Source organism: Stegostoma tigrinum, chromosome 6 (genome assembly GCF_030684315.1).
Source record: "Stegostoma tigrinum isolate sSteTig4 chromosome 6, sSteTig4.hap1, whole genome shotgun sequence".
Lineage (NCBI taxonomy): Eukaryota > Metazoa > Chordata > Chondrichthyes > Orectolobiformes > Stegostomatidae > Stegostoma > Stegostoma tigrinum.
The window spans coordinates 65,342,088-65,365,339 of NC_081359.1; the positions used below are offsets into that span (position 1 = coordinate 65,342,088).

Genomic DNA, 23,252 nt, shown 5'->3' on the forward strand with positions numbered 1-23,252 from the left:
TACAGCAGCATTATGTTCAAATACCAGCACCAACCTAATGGCCTGACATATCTATCATTCTAACATTACCATTAAACCAAGTGCAACGAAGATTTCTGGAGTTCATGTCAGGGGCAACATCAGGCATAGCTGAAAATAAGGCTGCAATCTGGGAAAGGAAACAACCAAACAGGATTACTTGAGAGCCAAGCAGCATAAATAACCCATGAAGAAGCTGAGCAATTCCAGAATCAATGAACTAAATCTAAGCTCAGTAGCCCTGCCATATCTAATTGTGGAGCTGGTGGACAATTCAACACATCACTGGAGGAGGAGTGTCCGCAAATATCCCCATCCTCAACAATGGGAACGCTGAACATAATAGTTGATTCGGCTAAACCATTGGGTGCAATCATCAGCCAAAGATGCCAAGTGGATGATCCATTTTGGCTTCCTCCAGTGTCCCCAGTAACATAGTTGCCAGTCCTTAGCCAAATTGATTCACTTTGCATGATATCAAGAAACAGTTGAAGGCTCAGGACATTGTAAAGGCTATTGGTCCTGACAATATTGCAGCAATAGCAATGAAGAGCTGTGCTCCGGAACTTGCTGCTCCCCTAGCCAAACTGTTCGAGTACAGCTTCAACACTAGCACCTACCCAACAATGTGGAAAATTGAACAGCTGTGTCCTGTACGGAAAGTAGGATAAATCCAATCCAGCTAATTACCACCCCATCTGCCTCCACGTCATTAATAAAGTGGTGGGGTTATCAACACTGTTCTCAAACAGCACTTGCTAAGTAATAACCTGCTCAATATTGCTCTGTTTAAGTTCCTCCAGGGCCACTCGGCTCCTGATCTCATTGCAACCTTCAGTAAAACATGGCATATACAGATGGACTGCAGAGGTGAGGTGAGAGTGAATTCCCTTCAAGATTAAAGCCATATTTGACAAAGTGTGGCATCACTTTGAGCCCCAGAAAAACTGGATTCAGTGTGAATCAGGAAAGTTTTCTGCTGGTTGGAGTCATACCTGGCACAAAGGGAGATGGTTATGGTCGTTTGAGGTCAGTCCAAAGATGTGTAGATTTGGTGGATTGGCTATGCCAAATTGCCAATAGTGTCTAGGAATGTGTAGGTTTGATGATTTAGCCATGGGAAATGTAGGCATAAGGTAGGAGAGTGAGACTGGATGGGTTGCTCTTTGTAGTGGGGGGGGGGGGGGTGGTTGGTGTGGAATTGTTGTGCTGAATGGCCTGTTTCCACACTGTAGGGATTATATGAGTTGGCCAGATTAGTTCCAGGACAACTTTACAGGAGTTCTGCCGAGTATTATCCAAGGCCCAATCATCTTCATTAGCTTTATCAATGACCTTCCCTCCATCATAAGGTCAGAAGTGAGGGTGTTTTCTGATGATTGATTGTTCAACGACCAACACCATTCACAACCCCTTAGATACTGAAGCAGTCCAATTCAAAATGCTGACAATATCATGTGCATCTCCCACAGGAGAGAATGTCATCAAGACTCCTTGACATTTAATGGTATTATCATCTCTGAATGCCCCCACTGTCAACATCCTTGGGCATTACCATTGACGACATACTGAACAGGACTTGTCAGACCAAAACTGTCGTGGCAAGAATAGGTCAGAAGTTGAGAATCTTGTTCTGAAGAAGTGTCGTGATTAGACTTGAAGTGCTAACTCTGTTTTTGTTTGTACAGATGCTGCCAAATGTGCTGAGTTTGTCCATCACTTTTAATTTTATTCCAGAAATCCAGCATCCAAACTCTTTTGCTTTTAATTGCATAAAGATCTATTTTTCTTAGCTCAGAACATCACAACTCAGGTCAGATGTCTTAGCCCTGGAAAGGATTCAGTGCAGATTTGCCAGTGTAGTGCTGGGGATAAAAAGCCTAATTATGAAGACATATAACATAGATTGGGTTTGCATTCGCTTGAGTGTAGTAGATTTAAAAACAACCTAATTGAGGTTATTGGTAATCAACCAATTTGATAGGCAACATTGGTAGCTGGAACACAGTTACTGATGGCCAAGACCTTTAGCATTCCACGGTTTAGAAGACATTGGAAGAGGTGAGCAGAATGGAAAAGTTGAATTGGCCAAGAAGAGAAAATGGACCAGCAAATTGTCCCAGCCCATTGTTTTTCTGTTCAGTTATGATGGCAAAGGCTGCCAAGCCAATGTGGGGCTCCTGTTTTTGCAATGCTTAGAACAGCACAATCCCTCATCTTAACAGATGGAAGGGTGTCAGCTAAAGGGGATTCAGAAGAATTGTTTCCTGTGTCAGAGAATCCAGAACAACACAACATCATCTTAAATCTCAGGCTTGGCAGTCCAAATGTCATATCAGTTCGCATTTCATCACTCTGCTTTACACCCCCAAAATTCTGTTTCAGCTATATCAGGTAGAAATTTCAAACCTGAAGCTGATTCTAATACCTTGTTAGATGAGTCTGTTAAGATTTACAGAGTCAAGACCAATAATCAAAGGACAGAACTGATGTGAATTTAACACTAGAACAGACTGCAGGGACTGAAAAGTTTGAAATTCCTATGTTCTTCCAAGAGATTAGGAAGTGAGTCACTTATCAAGTTCTGCCCTACACCTATAGCCACAGTATTCCATAGCAGATCCAATTAAGTTTCTCATTGTTAACTGACCAGCCCATTATATACATACCACTCAAAAGTTAAGAGTTTCTGACTCCACTATTCTTTCAGGCAGTGAGTTCTAGACTCCATCAGCCTCTGAGTGATAAAATATTCTCCTCAGTCTTTGTCTTGGATTTTTAGGCTTTGCTTTAAATCTATGCCCCTGGTCACTGGCCTCTCTACTCATGGAAAAGATGCCTTCCTTTCCACCCTATCAACACCCCTCATAAGCATAATCAAAAAATAATCAGGTCCCTCTTAACCTTTACTGCTTCAAGAAAAACAACCTCAGCCTATCCAATCTTTATTCCTATTTAAATCCTCTTGGCCAAGCAGCATAATGGTAAATCTCCTCTGCACCTTCTCTAGTGCAATCAACATGTTCCATATAATAGTGTGACCAGAACTGCATGCAGTACTCCAATTGTGGCCTACCCAGCTTTTTAAGCAGTTCCAGCATAACCTCCGTGCTCTTATATCCTTTACTTGGCAAGGAATGGCAACTATCCCATTTGCCTTCTTAACCACCTTTATCAATCGGCCCTGTTATCCTGTGTGGATGTGCACACCAAAGGCCTTCTGATCTTCAATAATTTCTAAGGTCTTACCACTCATAGTGCAATCCCTCTTGAAGCACTTTACCTCACAATTTTTTGGGTTGAGTAACGTTTTCCACTTCTGTGTCCACGTGACCAGTCTATTGATACCTTCTTGCAGTTTACAGTTATCGTCCTCACTTTTTACCACACCACCAATGTTAATATCCACATCATTAACATACACCACAAACAGTAAAGGCCCAGCACTGAACCCCATGGAACCTGGCTGGAAGTAGACTTCCAGTCACAGAAACATCCCTGTGCCAACACCCTCTGCTTCCTGCTTCTTGGCCAATTTTGGATCCAATGTCAATACAGTGTGGAGGTGGAGGAACACAGCAGATCAGGCAGCATCAAAGGAGCAGGAGAGTCAACATTTTGGGTTGGGACTCTTTATCAGGACACCAGTATATACAGCTCCACTCTGCATTGACTCTGACTCCAGCATCTTCAGTTCTTCCTCTCTCCTTTGGATCCAATGTGCCAATTTCTCGAATTCCATCATCTCTTACTTTCTTGACCAGTTTGCCATGAAGGACCTGGTTAAAAGCTTTGCTCTAATCCATGTGGACAATATCAAATGCATTTCCTTCATCAATATACCTTGTTACCTCCTGAAAGGGTTCGATCAACTTTTTTTTTCACAAATGCATCCATCCCTTAACAATTCAATGCCGACTATTCATGTTTAATCTATATCACTTAAAGTGCAGACATATTCCATTCTTCAGAATTCTTTCTAATAATGTCCCCAACACTGAGGTTAGTCTGACTGGCCTATAATGTCTAGTCTATTGCTTCCTCCTTTTTTCAATAATGGGACAACATTAGCAGTCCACCAGGCTTCTGGCACTTCACCTGTGGCCAGAGATGATTTGAAAATTGTTGCAAGGGCTTCTGAATATCTCCTCCCTTCCCTCCTTCAACATGCTGGGATACATCTCATCTTGGCCTGCAGATCTATTCACTTTTAAGCTGCTAGGCCCAGTCTTGCCTCCTCTCTCAATTTAATTGCTACAAATATTTTATCATTCTCCACCACAAATTCCATGTCTATGTCATTCTTTTCCTTTATGAAAAAATATTCATTGAGGTCTACGTCCAGATCTTCCTGTTCCACGCTCCAATTATCTCTTATAGTCTCCAATGGGTCATACTCTAACCCTAGTTATTCGCTCCATTTTATATAAAAAAAGACACTTTGCAGTTTCCATTATTTTATCTGCCAATGGTTTCTATGCACTTTCTGTCTTCCTGATGTCCATTTTAAGTTTCCCCTCACTATTTACATTCTTTGAGGGACTCTGCCTATTGAGCACTCAGTACCTGCTGTAAGACCCTCTCTTTCTCCTTATTGCAATTGGATATGTGCCTTTACATTCAGGGCTCAGTGGTCTGAGTCCAATCTTTTATATTTACAGAAACAAATATGCCTTGTACTCTTGCTGTTCCTCTTTGAATGGCCTCCCACTGTTCTGACACAGTTTTATCTGCAAGTAACTGTTCATAGTCCACCTGGACCAAATTGAGTCTGGTTTTAATAAAATTAACATTTTCCCTATCTAGAAGTTTTATTCCCATTGCAACCTTATCCTCTTTTTCAATAAGTGTTATAAATTTAACTGAGTTATGGTAACTACCTTCAAAATGATCTCCTACTGATAAGCCAGACATATGCCGGGGCTCATTTCCAAATATTTAGGTCCAGAACTGCAACATCCAACTCCTTTTTGAATCCTCTGTATCATGCCTGAATACCCTACAACCAAGAATGATGAGATACTAATCCAGCCCATGTTTCAGCCAAACAGATATGACATGATGAGCACATCAGAATATCTGTGCCCTCAGTTATCTGTCTATTCCTCTGTCCCTTGCATTGAAATATATTCCATTTAGCCTTGTTAAACTCAACACTTTCTTACTTGGCTCTCAGATTCATTTACTCAAATTTTAACTTTTCAGCTCAGTGCTTCTTCCCTCTTAAATATCACCGGATCTCATCCTCTGCCCATCTAGTTTAAATTCAGGCACCCTTACGTTCCATCTTATTGAGTTCTGTCCTCTTGCAGCATGAAATTCTGGGAGAAGCATACTATAGGACATCTGAATTTCTTAGCTTGATCCCAGACATGTGAATTTAACGTACATATGCAAATACCAGGATCTGTAATTAAAATTTCGGCAACCCTTCAGTAGTATGTGATCCACATTGCATTCATATTTATAATCTGGAAGCTAACATAAATATCACATCATGAGAGTTGAAGATTGTCAGTTTCAGATTTCCCACATCATTCAAGACTTAAGTATTGCCTCATCAAATGCAAGTATCCTAAAGGCAAGATCCCGCATCACAGTGGCAGGTTAGGGTGGCTGCACAGTGGTAAACAGTAGTGGCCATTTACAAAAGCATCCAAGTTCTCAGTGGTAAACACTTGGAAACATCACTGTAGGTCAGGGGACAACAGTGCTGTACTTTAAGCATTCAGAAATTAACAGCACCAATTTCTGAGATTTAGAAAACTGCAGATTAAACAGTCAGAGGGTGAGTCTTCCTTCTGCCTGTTTAAAATTTATATTCTATTAAAATAAAAGCTCTGTCTCCCTTTAAATGACAATAAGCTGACAGCTTGATTTCCTTTTTAATGACAAATATCAGATCAGAGAGATGCTTCAGGCTTCTTGCATTAAAATAAAAAATGCCAGTCGAAAGACCTTCACAATGCAGATACAAAACTCTTCAGGATCAAATATAATTTTCAAAAGGTGGTTTTATTTTGTTATTTTGTGGGATGTGGGCATTGCAGGCTGGCCAGCATTTATTGCCTGTCCCTAGATGCCCTTGAGAAGCTGCTGCTGAGCTGCCTTCTTGAACTGCCGCAGTCCCACAATGCCATTAGAGAGGGAATTCCAGGGTTTTGACCCAGTGTTAGTGAAGGAACGGCAACATATTTTCAAGTCAGGCTGGTGCGCAGCTTGGAGGGGAACTTGCAGACGGTGGTATTCCCATGTATCTGCTGCCTTTGTCCTTCTAGGTGGAAGTGGTTTTGGGTTGGAAGGTGCAGTCGAAGGATCATTGACGAATTTATGCTGTGTATCTTGCAGATAGTACACACTGCTGCTACTGCATGTTGGTGATGGAGGGAGTGGATGTTTGTGGATGTGGTGCCAATCAAGTGGGCTGCACTGTCCTAGATGGTGTCAACCTCTTGTTGGAGCTACACCCATCCCAGAGGAGTCAGGAGGTGTGTTACTCGCCGCAGTATTCCTAGCCTCTAATCTACCATTGTATTTTTTCTGTAACTCCAGATGAGCTTCTGGTCAATGATAACTCCAAGGATGTTGATAATGGGGGATTCAGTGATGGTAGTGCTTTTGAATATCAAGAGGTGGTGTTAGATTGTCTCTGATTGGAGACAGCCATTGATGAAGCAGCTGAAGATGGTTGGGCTGAGGACACTACCTTGAGTAGCTCCTGCCGAGATGTCCTGGAGCTGCGTTGACTGACGTCCAACAACCACAACCATCTCCCTATGTGGCATGACTCCGGCCAGCAGAGGGTTTGCCCCTTGATTCGCAATAATTTTAATTTTGCTCCTAGACGTCATACTAAATCAAATGCAAACTCAGCATTTTGTATCTCCAAATCAACATCAAATCAGGTGGAATCTTGCATGACATTATCACTCCTTATTTATTGTGATCACCATTTAATGACAAAAACCTACTACTGTCAGCCTGTACTTATTAAAGGAACTATTTGTAATACTATAGAACTCAGTAAGGAAACAACAACAGTGACAAGTAAAACAAAAGAAGGAAAACTAAATGGACATGACAGCAAATACAAAAGAAAAAGAACTTCAACAAGAAATGGAGGTCCAACAATAACATATGGATTGGGCAACAATTGACACCTTCACTGAATTATACCTATTCAAGCAACACATGCAGTTCTATTTTGCAGATCAAGTGATAATGATCCTGAGAAGAGATACCTGAAAATCTTCCTTGCTATCAGCAAATTGGGGCTCACAGAACTAATCTTGTCTTACCACAGAAAATGAGAGAGATCCAGAGAAGATCTGGAGAACATTGGAAAGCCTAGCCAAGGTAAGAATTAACTTCAGAATTGACAGATTTCAGCCCACCTCATACAGACGGAGACTCAAGAAAGAGTCTATTGACAAGTTTGTTGCAAGTTGTTGCAGAAAGGATTTTATGGGCAAGTAAAGGGGCCATAACATGATGCTTTGCTTGAAGATGGGCATTAGTATAAAACTACTGGAGCTGGCCAGTAACTCTTATATAATTTAGGTGCAGCCAACACTATTGCTATGTTCAGCAAAGTGCACCAACTCAGCAAGGTCTGTTACAGATGTGGTTTGTCACACCTCAACAAAAACTATTCAGCATTTTTCATATATGCAAAGTATGAAGGACATTGGAAATATATGTTCAAGAAATCTAGTTCCAGAAACCCAGCCAGATCCCAGAATAAAATGACAAACAGCAAACACAACAATGGCAGCAGGGCACATCTCAAAATGTGCACAAACATCAATAAAATGTTCAGTCAAATCAACCAAAGGCAAATTTCAGATGCCCGAGGTTTTCTGAGAAAAAGAACAGGAAGTGACATCACCAACACAGGAAATGACATCACCACAGGAAATGACATAACCAGCCCAAGGAAACCTAAACACATAAATAGAAAGCGGAACATAACACCAGCGCTTCACCGGTGGCTCACTGATGATGTTACCTAGAATGGTGACAAAACGCCTGAAAATGAACCTTCCAGCTCAGCGAGCAAACTTACATCCAGCTTTCATTTTGTTAACCTCTTACACCATATCAACGGAATAAGGTAATCTGAAGCCTTTACAAACGTTAGTGTTGTAAGTCCTGAAAATCATAAGCTAGTGTCAATATATTCCCACTACACATCTTGAAAGACATATCCTAGTTAGAGGCTATCTGCGGTACAGCTTATGAGAGAGACAACAGAACATTATATAACAGAATCGTGCTGCCATGCCAATAGAGAAGTTTATCTTGGCTTCTTGAAATCTTCTACCTGCTGGATTTAAGTTGTCTGGCAGAACTACCTTGGGAAGGAAATATGGCGCAGTCACAATCCATGAGATACAAATCGCCCCCACTATGGTGGAACAGATCAAGTATGAGACAATTAGATCAATTCAAGTTAAAGGCATTCTTATTGTAGATCTGCTACACTTTAGCCAGAGCTACTGTGAACAGTTGTGAACCTGACTGCACCATACTCTCTTCTGAAGAAGGGCCTAGGCCCGAAACATCAGCTTTCTTGCTCCATTGATGCTGCTTGGCCTACTGTGTTCATCCAGCTCTACACCTTGTTATCTCAGATTCTCCAGCATCTGTAGTTCCTATCCCTGCACCATGCTCTCACACAGTGCACAACAGACACTCGTAACCCTTCTGCTTATTCAAGTAATTACTTTACATATATGCCCTCTTCTTCATGCTCCCTGCACAGGTAGAAGTATTTTCTCCTATTTATTGTGTCTAGATCTCTCAAAATTTTGAATATTTTTATCAGATCTTCTCTCGGTCTACCTTACTCCAAGGGAAACAATCCCAAGTTCTCCAATCTATCTTCATAACGGAATTTTTCATTGCCAGAATCACATTCTGCACTCTTTCTGAAATGCCTTCATATCTTTTTTGTGGTGTGGAGCCTAAAATGGATGTAAAACTTCACCTTAGGTGAAAATAATGGCTTATACATAACAACCTTGATATTGTATTCAAAAGCTTTATTAACAATATCAAAAATACTATATGCTTTGTTAACTGCTTTTTCAACCTGTTCTGCCATTTTTAATTTGCTATGTACATGTACTTCCAGGCCCCCGTACATGCATCTCTTCCATAATTGTACCTGTTCAATTTTCACAAATCATCTGAAATGTATAACTCATAATGAGACACTCAAACGCCTCTCAGAATGAAACTTTGTAAATGCTAGTTATATTTGGAACGAAGTCTTAAATACAAAACTCATTCTGCAAAGAGGAGGATAGAAGTTTTTCAATCTCGATCAGAAGACAACAGAGGAATTCTGACAATGGGTGAACAAACAGATTTGCCACATTACAAACCACCGTCTGTGAGCAGCCCTGACATGAAGTGTGTTTTCTGCTTATGAAGAGACATGCAGAAAAAGGACTCCCCCCTCTCTGTCTATCTGGATGTGGTGTCCTGTTCTGCAAAAAAGTGAACAGTCCTGAGAAAAAAATGACGATGAAACAAATCTCTTAAAAATGCGGAAGAACTCGGGCCCAGGTGACAGGGTGCAAGCAATGCAATTCACTGTATTCTATGAGTTCAGGGGACCCAGGCTCAGGCAGCACAGCCCCTCTGTCTCGCAACCAAGGATGGGAACAGGGCAAAGCTCCAGTGTTTGCGTCCCAATTATCCTGGAGTGAGAACCTGAATTTGTGTTGCCGTTTGTTTTGACACCCAGGCAGGTTTCTGGGTAATGAATTCTGAATCTGACCTGGCAGCACTCCCATGCTCCCTCAGAGGTGTCAGCTCACAAAGGAACTCTGCAGTTTTCACAGCACATCCTCTCTGTCTGTGATTGAAATGCCTTCACCTGACCCTGGTGGAATTCAGAAGAGGGAAGTCTAATGAGATTTTTAAGACACTTCATTCTCTTTAAAACATTTGTCTTTGCTTTACTGTAGAGTTTTTTGCATTTTTCTAGTTTTTAATTTTTTAAAATAAAATTTTTAAAAATATGAATAGACATGTTATGACTTCAAGCACAGCCGGGATTTAAATGATAGAACATAGAACATAGAACATTACAGCACAATACAGGCCCTTCGGCCCTCGATGTTGTGCCGACCTGTCATACCAATCTCAAGCCTATCTAACCTGCACTATTCCATGTACATCCATATGCTTATCCAATGACGACTTAAATGTACTTAAAGTTGGCGAATCTATTACCGTTGCAGGCAAAGCGTTCCATTCCCTTACTACTCTCTGAGTAAAGAAACTACCTCTGACATCTGTCCTATATCTTTCACCCTTCAATTTAAAGCTATGCCCCCTTGTGCTCGCCGTCACCATCCTAGGAAAAAGGCTCTCCCTATCCACCCTATCTAACCCTCTGATTATTTTATATGTCTCAATTAAGTCACCTCTCAACCTTCTTCTCTCTAATGAAAACAGCCTCAAGTCCCTCAGCCTTTCCTCGTAAGACCTTCCCTCCATACCAGGCAACATCCTAGTAAATCTTCTCTGCACCCTTTCCAATGCTTCCACATCCTTCTTATAATGCGGTGACCAGAACTGCACGCAATACTCAAAGTGTGGCCGCACCACAGTTTTGTACAGCTGCAGCATAACCTCTTGGTTCCGGAACTCGATCTCTCTATTAATAAAAGCTAAAACACTGTATGCCTTCTTAACAGCCCCGTCAACCTGGGAGGCAACTTTCAAGGATCTGTGTACATGGACACCGAGATCTCTCTGCTCATCTACACTACTAAGAATCTTACCATTAGCCCAGTACTTTGCCTTCCGGTTACTCCTACCAAAGTGCATCACCTCACACTTGTCTGCATTAAACTCCATTTGCCACCTCTCAGCCCAGCTCTGCAGCTTACCCATGCCTCTCTGCAACGTTCAGCATCCTTCATCACTATCCACAACTCCACCGACCTTCGTGTCGTCTGCAAATTTACTAAGCCATCCTTCTATGCCCTTATCCAGGTCTTTTATAAAAGTGACAAACAGCAGTGGATCCAACACCGACCCTTGCGGAACACGACTAGTAACTGGTCTCCAGGATGAATATTTCCCATCAACTGCCACCCTCTGTCTTCTTTCAGCAAGCCAATTTCCGATCCAAACTGCTATATCTCCCACAATTCCATTCCTCCACATTTTGTACAATAGCCTACTGTGGGGAACCTTATCGAACGCCTTGCTGAAATCCATATACACCACATCAATCGGTTTACTCTCATCTACCTGTTTGGTAGATATATGGATTGCCATTAGTAACCATGTTTCTAGTTCAATTATCTAACTTGTTTCTAAATTAACTTTTTTAAAAATTTGGACTGATCGTGTGCACACAGTTTCATCAGGCAATCAAAATCAAAAGTAAATTGCCTTTTGATTGGATGCAGAACTTTTCCAACTTGATGATGTGGCATGACAGCACAAGCACATGGGACAGTGATTGTATGTGTGTGTAAGAGAGTCAGTTGGCTGAAAACTAGGGATCATTTGCCCCTCCACTGAAGACCAATAATAAGCCTGGCCTACTGCGCAGTGCTAAATTGATGGATAGTGGGACTCCCAACAGTTATTGAGAGGATGTCCCATACATTGGAGCTGTTGGCCAACATATTTGTGGTTGCAAGGAATGCACAAAGGGCACACCTGTGAAGATAGTATGCTTTCCATTCTTGCCAGTGTAAATATTTTTAAACTCCTAGCCATCTGCTCACACCAACCCTTTAACGACGTGGGTAGTGAATTTTTTTTTCTACACATTATGGGTCGTGGATGTTGCTGGCTGGCCAGTATTTTTTGCCCATCCCTAGTCGCCCTTGAGAAGTTGATGGTGAGCTGCCTTTTTGAATCACTGCAGTTCATCTGCTATAGATCCACCCACAATGCCATTAGGGAGGGAATTCCAGGATTTTGACGCAGCAATAGTGAAGGGACAGCAATATATTTCCAAGCCTGGATGGTGAGTGGCTTGGAGTGGAGCTTGGAGATGGTGGTGTTCCCATATTTTAGCTGGCCTTGTCCTTCTAGATGGAAGTGGTCGTGGGTTTGGAAGATGCTGTCTGAGGATCTTTGGTGAATTTCTGCAGTGCATCTTGTAGATAGTACACACTGCTGCTACTGAGCTTTGGTAGAGAGAGTGAATGCTTGTGGGTGAAATGCCAATTAAGCAGGCTGCTTTGTCATGGATGGTGTCAAGCTTCTTGAGTGTTATTGGGGCAGCACTCATCCAGGCAAGTGGGGAGTATCTCATCACAATCCTAACTTGTGCCTAGTAGATAGTAGACAGGCTTTGAAGAGTCAGGAGGTGAGTTACTTGCAGTATTCCTAGCTTCTGGCCTGATCTTGTTGCCACTGTGTTAATGTGGTGAGTCCTGTTGAGTTTATGGTCAATGACAACCCCCAGGATGTTGACCAGTGACTCGGTAATGGTATCACCATTGAATGTCAAGGGGAGGTAAATAAATGGCCTCTTATTGGTGATGGTCATAGACTGATATTTATGTGGCATGAATGTCACTTGCCATTTGTCAGCCCAAAACTGGATATTGTCCAGATCTTGTTGCATGTGAACATGGACTACTTCAGTACCTGAGGAGTTACAAATGGTGCTGATGATTGTGCAATCATCAGTGAACATCCCCGTTTCTGACCTTATGATGGAGGGAAGGTCATTGATGAAGCAGCTGAAGATGGTGGGGCCACGGACACCGCCCTGAGGAATTCCTGCATACATGTCCTGGAGCCGAGATGATTGATGTCCAACAACCAAAACCATCTTTCTATGTGTCAGATATGACTCCAACCACCATAGAGTTTGCCCCCTGATACCATTGACTCCAGTTTTGCTTGGGATTCTTGATGCCACACTTGGTCGAATGCAGTCTTGATATCAAGGTTGTCACTCTCAGAGCTCTTAGAGCTCAGTGAGTTTTTAAGTTAGACCATTAATTGTTTAATTACATGGGGTGTGGGCAGCAAACTTTGGTGCCTGCCCACCCTCTGTACTATAGACTTAATCTTGGGGTGGTTAAGAAGGTGGCAAAGTAGTCACATAACATATATTACATGACAACCACTTCTCAGTGGTTAGCACTGCTGCCTCACAGCACTAGGGACCCGCATTCAAACCCAGCCTTGGGTGCCTGTCTGTGTGGAGTTGTACATTCTTTACATGTTTGTGTGGACTTGTTGGACCGAAGGGCCTGTTTCCACACTGTAGGGAATCTAATCTAAACCAGCCCCTGTGCAGTTATTTCAGTCTTCTAGCTAAGTGGGGATAAGGAAAGTGAGGGATTTGCAAGACCATGAGAGAAGATTGGGGTAATGCACAATCATGTAATTAGTGAGAGTTCGGTGTTGCTGGACATGACCTTTGACTTTTCCTTCATTGTGACTTAACAAATTTGTGCTGTCTGAAAACATATGTATCTCTTGACATTTTTGCTTGCATGTGAAGTAATTTCTTTAAAATATTTATCATTTGACAGCTACAAATTGATATTATTGTTCCAGTTATTGCATCCAGATTCGTAACTAATGACATTTCCTCCTTCAGGTTCATCATTGAGTGTGATTTTTGAAATCAACATCCATGTGGCCATTATTATTTCTACTGTGATAGCAGTTTTTTACACTCTGATTGGCGGTTTGTACTCAGTCGCATACACAGACATGGCTCAACTGTTGTGTATTTTTGTAGGATTGGTGAGTCTAATAAATGTTGTTTAACATGATCCACAGTTAACTTTCAAACATCTGGATGTAGGGAATCCATTTTGTAAGTGGATTAAGATTTATTGCTTTAATTTTCCATACAGTACATTAGCCTGCCTTTTGCTATTTTGAATCCTGCGGTCACAAGTATTGCCATCACTGCTACTGAGTATGTTTACCGTGAACCTTGGCTTGGATACATAAGCCCTGGAAATGCGTGGATTTGGATTGACAATTACGTTCTGATGGTACGTATGCAGTATCAATGATTTTAATCTGTCTAAGATAAATTCACACAAAGCACCAGGATCCAACTGAAATCTTTCCTGCTGTTTCTTTTTAAATACACAAGAATCACATGAGCAGTGTGAATGGTTTCCAGTGACATTTCAAGTTGCCATCGTTAGTCACGGCCCAAGGTATTTCCCGACACTGGGCTGCATGGAGCTAAAATATTTCATTCCTGGTACCAATTGTAGCACGGGAACTCAAGTTTCTACTTTGCGGATCTAGATAAGAAAGCAGTGGTGAATGTTAATGCGAGATAACAAGGTGTAGAGCTGGATGAACACAGCAGGCCAAGCAGCATCAAAGGAGCAGGGAAGCTTACGTTTCAGGCCCAGACCTTTCTTCAGAAACGGATGCAGGAGGTTGAGAGTAGTGCAGTCATGAATAAGGTTTCAAAATTGCAGGAGTGTACCGGCAGGAAGGAAGGTAGTTTGACGTGTGTCTACTTCAACGCCAGGAGCATCTGGAATAAGGTGGGTGAACTTGCAGCATGTGTTGGTACCTGGGACTTTGATGTTGTGACCATTTCAGAGACATGGATAGAGCAGAGACAGGAATGGTTGTTGCAGGTTCCGGTGTTTAGATCTTTCAGTAAGAGCAGGGCAAGTGGTAAAAGAGGTGGAGGTGTGGCATTGTTAGTCAAGGACAGTATTATGGTGGCAAAAAGGACATTTGTTGAGGACTCGTCTACTGAGGTAGTATGGGCTGAGGTTAGAAACAGGAAAGGAGAGGTCACCCTGTCGGGAGTTTTCTATAGGCCTCCGAAAAGTTCCAGAGATGTAGAGGAAAGGATAGCAACGATGATTCGGGATAGGAGCGAAAGTAACAGGGTAGTTGCTATAGGGGATTTTAACTTTCCAAATATTGACTGGAAATGCTATAGTTCGAGTACTTTAGATGGGTCAGTTTTTGTCCAATGTGCACAGGAGAGTTTCCTGACACCATATGTAGATAGGCCAACAAGAGGCGAGGCACATTGGATTTGGTACTGGGTAACGAACCGGGCCAGGTGTTAGATTTGGAGGTAGGTGAGCACTTTGGTGCTAATGACCACAATTCGGTTATGTTTATTTTAGCAATGGAAAGGGATAGGCATATACCGCAGGGCAAGAGTTGTAGCTAGGGGAAAGGCAATTGAGGTGATTAGGCAAGACATAGGATGGGGAAGGAAACTGCAGGGGCTGGGCACAATTGAAACATGGAGCTTGTTCAAGGAACAGCTACTGAGTGTCCTTGATAAGTATGTACCTGTCAGGCAGGGAGAAGTGATCGAGTAAGGGAACCATGGTTTACTAACGAAGTTGAATCTCTTGTCAAGAGGAAGAAGGACGCTTATGTAAAGATGAGGCGTGAAGGCTCAGTTAGGGTGCTCGAGAGTTACAAATTAGCCAGGAAGGACCTAAAGCGAGTGCTAAGAAGAGCCAGGAGGGGACATAGAAGTCTTTGGCAGGTAGGGTTAAGGAAAACCCTAAAGCTTTCTGTAGGTATGTCAGGAATAAAAGAATGACTGGAGTAAGATTAGGACAGTAGTGGGAAGTTTTGAGTGGAGTCCAAAGATATAGGAGAGGTGCTAAATGAATATTTTTCGTCAGTATTCACACAGGAAAAAGACAATGTTATGGAGGACAATACTAAGATACAGGCTATTAGACCAGACAGGATTGACGTTCATAAGGAGGAGGTGTTAGCAATTCTGGAACATGTGAAAATAGATAAGTCCCCTGTGCCAGATGGGATTTATCATAGGATTCTTTGGGAAGTGAGGGAGGAGATTGCAGAGCCTTTGACTTTGATCTTTAACTCGTCATTCTCTACAGGAATAGTGCCAGATGACTGGAGGACAGCAAATGTTGTCCCCTTGTTCAAGAAGGGGAGTAGAGACAACCCTGGTAATTATAGACCAGTGAGCCTTACTTCGGTTGTGGGTAAAGTGTTGGAAAGGATTATAAGAGATAGGAATAATTTGATTAGGGATAGTCAACACTGTTTTGTGAAGGGTAGCTCATGCCTCACAAACGTTATTGAGTTCTTTGAAAAGGTGACCAAACAGGTGGATGAGGGTAAAGCGGTTGATTTGGTGGATATGGATTTCAATAAAGTATTTGATAAGGTTCCCCACAGTAGGCTGTTGCAGAAAATATGGACGCATGGGATTGAGGGTGATTTAGTGGTTTGATCAGAAATTGGCTAGCTGTAAGAAGACAGAGGGTGGTGGTTGAGGGGAAATGTTCATCCTGGAGTTCAGTTATTAGTGGTATACCGCAAGGATCTGTTTTGGGGCCACTGCTGTTTGTCATTTGTAAAAATGACCTGGATGAGGGTGTAGAAGGATGGGTTAGTAAATTTACAGATGACACTAAAGTCGGTGGAGTTGTGGATAGTGCGGAAGGATGTTGCAGGTTACCGAGGGACATATATATGCTGCAGATAGCAAATCTGCAAAGTTGTTTAATGCCGAAAAGTGTGAGTTGATTCATTTTGGAAGAAGTAACAGGAATACAGAGTACTAAGCTAATGGTAAGATTCTTGGTAGTGTGGACAAGCAGAGAGATCTCGGTGTCCATGTGCATAGATCCCTGAAAGTTGCCACCCAAGTTGATAGTGTTGTTAAGAAGGTATACGATGTGTCAGGTTTTATTGGTAGAGGGATTGAGTTTCGGAGCCATGAGGTCATGTTGCAGCTGTACAAAACTCTGTTGTGGCCGTACTTGGAGTATTGCATACAGTTCTGGCCGCATTATAGGAAGGATGTGGAAGCATTGGAAAGGGTGCAGAGGAGATTTACCAGGGTATTTCCTGGTATGGAGGGAAGATCTTATGAGGAAAGGCTGAGGGACTTGAGGCTATTTTTGTTAGAGAGAAGAAGGTTAGGAGGTGACTTAATTGAGACATACAAGATGATTAGGGGATTAGATAGGGTGGACAGTGAGAGCCTTTTTCCCCGGATGGTGATGGCTAGCACGAAGGGACATAGCTTTAAATTGAGGAATGATAGATATCAGACAGAAGTCAGAGGTAGGTTCTTTACTCAGAACAGTCAACTTTAAGGGCATTTAAATGGTCATTGGATAAACAGATGGATGATAACGGAATAGTGTAGGTTACTTGGGCTTCAGTTTGGTTTCACAGGTTGGCGCAACATCGAGGGCCAAAGGGCCTGTACTGCGCTGTAATGTTCTATGAAGAACTACAGAGCTGTTCTTTTGATTTCATGAGTTGGAAATGTTATAATCAATTATAAAGTATATGATAACTACATACTTAGTTTTAAAAAAATGCCTGGACAAAGTCAATATGGATTTATGAAAGAAAGTCATGCTTGACAAACCAGGTAGAGGTTTTTAGGCTATATTCGTAGCATAGATAAATGAGAGTCGGTTGATGTGAAACACTTAGAGTTCAAAGTCTTTTGATAAACTCCCATACAGGATGTTGGTAAACAAAATTAAAGCTCTCAGTTGGGGAGGGGGAGCGCAGTGGCAGTGGTGTAACATGAATTGAGACAAAAACAGAAATTGTTGGAGTAAATCTGGCAGCATCCGTGGAGAGAAAACAGTTAACATTTCAAGTCAGATGACCCTATTTCAGAACAATATGGATTAAGAACTGGTTAACGAAAAAGAGTCAGAGTAAGAATATATGGGTCATTCTCAGATGAAAGACTGTGTTACCCATGGGATATCATAAGGATCAGTATTTGGGCTACACCTAGTTGCAAGCTTTATTAATGATTTTGATGTGGACACCAAACATAATATTCCAAATTTGCTAGTGACAACAAACTAGGTGAGAACGTAAGTTGTGAAGAGGATGTAAGAAAGATGCAAGGAAACTTGGGCAAGCTGAATGAAAGGGCTGGAACATGCCAGAAATAATAGAACGTGAATAAGTATGAAGTTATCCAATTTGTTATCAGCAACAGATACACAGAGCACTTTTTAAATAATGAGACATTTGTAAGTGTTGGTGTCCATAGGGATTGGGGTGTACTTTTTCATGAGACCGTAAAAGGTACAATTAGGAAGAAAAATTATGTTGGTTTTCATCACAAGAAACTTTGTAAATATAATGAAAACTGCAGAGGGAGGCAAGCAAGGAGATCTCATGGACTTTGGCTGTAATTTCCAGATCTTCCCTGGCCACAGGTGAGGAGCCAGAGGAATACTCATGTTAACCCATTATTAAAAAATTGAGGAAGTTATAGGCCAGTAATTTACAGGCCAGTCAATCTAGCCTTGACAATAAGGAGATTATTAGCCAAAATTCTGTGACAAGGAATATTAGTACTTGGAGAGATGCAGATTAAACATGTATAGTCAACATGGACTTTTCAAGGGAGGGTTGTATTTGATAAATTTGATCGAATTCTTTCAGGAGATAACCAGGAATATTGATGAAGTTAACGTATGTGATATAATCCACCTGGAGTTCAGCAAGGCCTTTGATGAGTCTCCTTATGGCAAACTGTCAAGAAAGTAACAGTCCATGGGATTTAAGGCAAAGTGGCACATTAGATCCAAAATTGACCATGAGGGAAGAAACAGAGTGTGATGGTAGAGAGACATGACTGGAAGTCTATTTCCACTGAAGATTCCAGGGCTTGTTGCTGGATATCTTGCTGTTTTGTGATGTTCATTAATGTACTTAAATATAGGAGATATGATTAAGAATTTTGAAGACATTCTTAAAATTAATAGGATATTAAATAGTGAGGAGGATAGCCATAAACTGCAGGAAAATATCAAAGGAATGGTCAGGTGGGCAAGTAAGTGGCAAATGGAACAAAATTTGAGGAAATGCATTTGGGGAGGGCTAATAAGTTGAGGGATTACACAATGGGCATAGGACTCTGGAAAGCGCTGAAGATCAGAGAGATTTAAGCAGATGGATAAGATGGTTAAGAAGCTATATGGGATGCCAGAATACAAGAGCTCGGATTTTATACTTGAACTGTATAAAAAGAAGATTCGTAGCCACTGATCACTGCATTCAGTTCTGATCACTTCAAGAAAAGATGTGATTACACTAGAGAAACAATGAAAGGAACATGATGCGTCTGGCTCCTCGATAGCTTTTGCAACTGTTCCAGAACCTGTGGCTTCTCCCTGTCAAGCATTGAAGATACCTCGGAATCTAAGATGGACATGGCAGATGTCATTACCTCAACATCTTTGCGGTCCCAAGAAGAGAAAGAATTTCTTCCAGGCACAAGAAGCAAGCTACCGTGCATTACACGCCAACTGTATCAGAGGCAGAGATGGAGGAATCCAACCTGGTGCTAAAACTTCCCAAGGGGAGCTACAACAGAAAAGGCCTATGGCATCAGAGGGGGAGGGATGTACTGACTATAACAAGGTCAGGCAAGTGGACCTCATAGAATATGAGTTGCCTGATTGGACCAGATTAACAGCCCCGATCAGGGAGCCCTGGCTGTCAGATTAAAAACAGGAGAGTCAGACATCCTGTTCACTCAGAGCTGGCTCTAAGGGAGCTAGATCATTGTCAAGGATCTTCACATGTAAATTAAGGGTGGCTTGGTGTTGGGATACCAGCCTCTGGGGTTATTTCTAAAACATGAGTTTTGCCTTTGATCAAGTGAGCTTTAACATATAATTTTCATGATTCTCTTGAGCCTTCTTATCTTCAACTTGCAGACCTTCCTCATTTGTCTTTGCACACTATGAAACCCTTATGCTGAGCTGTTTATCAAAGATAACCAATCCAAATCATTTTATTTGACTCTTGAAATCTAGAAGTTCTCCATATTAACATTCTATTCCAATTTGAATAATAACATATCATAGCTTCAACATGCGGTTGCCTAGCAGTATCTGGAGAGAAAAGAAACAAAGTTAATGTTTCAAATCAATATAACTTCTCTCTAAAGGAGTCATTTTCACTGAAAACAATAACTCAAGATTGAAACATAGATAGGAGCAAGAATAGGCCTTACTGCCCTTCAAACCTGCTCCACCATTTTATATGATCATGGTTAATCATCCAACTCAGTACCCTGTTCCCATCTTGTCCTGGTGCTCTTTGATCACTTCAACCCTATAAACTATATGTACCTCCTTCTTGAAAATATTTAACGTTTTGACCTCCACTGCTTTCTATCGCAGAAAATTTCACAGGGTCCCTATTCTCTGGGTGAAGAAATTTCCCCCCATCTCAGGCTTACTCTGTATCCTTAGACTGTGATTTCTAGTTTGAGACTCCCCGATCATCAAGGACAGCTTTTCTGCATTTACTCTGTCTAGTTCTGTGCAAATTCTATAGGTTTCTACAAGATCTCCCTCATTCTTTTAAACTACAGTGAATACAGTCCTAACTGATCCAGTCTCTCTTCATACATCAATCTTACCATTGGTGGAACCATGTCTGGTAAATCTTTGTTGTTCTCCCTCCATAGGCAGAACATTTATTTTTTCCTCCGATCAGACCAAAGCTACACACATGGGTCATGGTCTGGCCAAGGTACTGTAGAATTTCAGGAAGACATACGCTCTCTGGTACTCAAATCCTCTCATGATCAAGGCCAGCATGCAATTTACTGCATTCACAGCCTGCTGAGTCAGTGTGCTTACTTTCAGTGACTGGTGTACACAGAAACCCAGGTCTCATTACATCTTCCCTTTTCCTAATCTATCATGATTCAGATAACAATCTGACTTACTGTTCTTTGCTACCAGTGTGAATAACTTCACATTAATCCTCATTATTCTTCATCCCGGTGCTCTTTGATCACTTCAACCCTATAAACTATATGTACCTCCTTCTTGAAAATACTTAATGTTTTGACCTCCACTGCTTTCTATCGCAGAAAATTTCACAGGCTCACTATTCTCTGGGTGAAGAAATTTCCTCCCATCTCAGGCTTATCTAGTTTGAGACTCCCCGATCATTAGGAACAGCTTTTCTGCATTTACTCTGTCTAGTTCTGTGCAAATTCTATAGGTTTCTACAAGATCTCCCTCATTCTTTTAAACTCCAGTGAATACAGTCCTAACTGATCCAGTCAAGGTAATCCTCATTATTCTTCATCTGCCATGGATTTGCCCACCCACTGAACTTGTCCAAATCGCACTGAATCATCTCTATTGCATCTTCCCCACAGGTCATGCTCCCATCCAGTTTTGTGTCATCTGCAAACTTGGTGATACGACATTTAGGTCCCCCATATGTTGTGAATCATTGGTGTCCAAGCACTGACCCTTGTGATCTCCAAGAAATCACTGGCTGTCACTCAGAAAAAGATTTTCTTATTCCTACTCTTTGTCTCCTGTGTGGCAGACAGTGTCCTACCCGTAATTCTGCATTTTAAATGTACATGATAATCTCTTGAGTGGGACCATATCAAAAACCTTCTGAAAGTCCATGCAGACCACATTGTATCCTCAAAATATTGCAGTAAATTCATCAAGCATGATTTTCTTTTCATAAATTTATGCTGACTCTGTCCAATCCTGTCATTATTTTCTGAGTCTTCTGCCATTAAATCTTTTGTACTGGACTCTGGTATTTTCCCTACCACCAATGTCAGGCTAACCAATCTCTAGTTTACTGTTTTCCCTCTACCTCCTTTTTTCAAATGTTGAAATTACATTAGCCATCCTCCAATCTGTCAGAACTATTCTACAGACTATTGAATCTTTAAAGATTACTACCAATGCATCAATTATTTCCAGCGCCACTTCTTTTACTCTGGAATGTAGTTTATCAGACCCTGAGGACACATCAGCCTTTAGTCCTATCAATTTCCACAACACTATTTCCCTAATACTGGTCTCTCGGTTCCTGCAAATCAATAGACCCTGCGTTCCCCAACAGTTTTAGGATGTTATTTGTGTCCTCCTTTTTGAAGACAGAAATGACATATGTATTTAACTGATTTGCCATCTCTATTTATTTTTTCTGCCATTTCAACTACATCTAGCCATCATTCAACTACACCCTGTTTAATTGAGTATCTCTTTGAACTTGCTCAAGTTAAAATCCATTTACTAACCACGACCTGCAAGTTATTCATAAAATTTATCAGGAGGTGTGAAATAGCATCTCTGAATGGATTGAGTAGAAAAATAGGTTAAATAAAAAATACAAAAAACTATAAAATTAGCAGTGTAATTACTGGTGGTCATTAATAGTTTAAAAACTAAACACTGTGATTTGGTGGTGGGAAAGTCATTCAATTGTATTTGATAGCCCTTCCAAATATAAAATGACATTAACAAGGGGGATTATTTCCGATATGGCGGTAACACCCCTACTTCTGAGCTAAGAACTCAAGTTCAAACCCCATCTTCCCCAGAGGTGTGCAATAGCATCTCTGAACAGGTTAATTAGGAAAGTATATGTACAATTAAAACACAATAGAGTACACAACTTACACACCAGAAATAAGGGCCTAATAAAAGAGAGGAATTTAAGGTAAAGAATATCATGAGAGAAGAAGATGGGACAAATGCAAGGAACTAACACAACATCAAGTCCCTGAACTTTATGACTAACACCCTAGAGTGCTAAAAGTGGTCATTACAGAGATATGGTTATGATTTTTCCAACCCCCTCAATTCCAGGATGGCTCCAATGGATTGAAAGTCATCAGACGTAACTGTTATTTAAGAAAGGGTGAGTAAACAGGGAACTACATTCCAGTTCACCTGATATCTGTCATCAGGACAATGTTGGAATCCATTGTTAGGGAAGTGTTACCAATGTGCTGAGGAAATTGTGATATGAAAAGACAAAATTAACATGCTTCCCTGAAAGAAAAGTCATGTTTTAAAAATTTATTAGAGTTTATTGGGGATGTAAGCTGTAGAGCAAATAAAGAGAACCAGCAGATAGAATATATATGAATTTCCAACAGATATTCAATAAAGCGCTACGCACAAAAATTAATACACAAGAAACTTGGAAGTAATTTATTGGTATGTATTAAAAATTGATTAACAAAGAATAGATATAGAAAGGCTTTTTTCTTGAACAAATGGATCAGTGCTAGGTCCTCAGCTACTTACAATCCATATTAATAAATTAAACAAAGATACTGAGGATAATGTTTATACATTTGCTGATGACACAAAACTAGGTGTGAATGTACACTACAAGGAAGAGACACAGATACTGTAAAGAGACATAGATAGATTCATTAAGTGAGAAACAATTTGACAGATGGAATATAA

At 41.1% G+C, this 23,252-nt stretch overlaps 1 protein-coding gene across 1 annotated transcript in view; it reads left to right on the forward strand.

Moving 5' to 3' along the window:
* LOC125453258 (high-affinity choline transporter 1-like) overlaps nt 1–23,252 on the forward strand; it is an 87,401-nt gene that overhangs the window by 51,362 nt on the left and 12,787 nt on the right. Inside the window, exons 4-5 of the mRNA XM_048532582.1 lie at nt 13,619–13,767; nt 13,881–14,024. Coding sequence (XP_048388539.1) covers nt 13,619–13,767; nt 13,881–14,024 — 293 coding nt within the window. The remainder of the gene's footprint in view (nt 1–13,618; nt 13,768–13,880; nt 14,025–23,252) is intronic.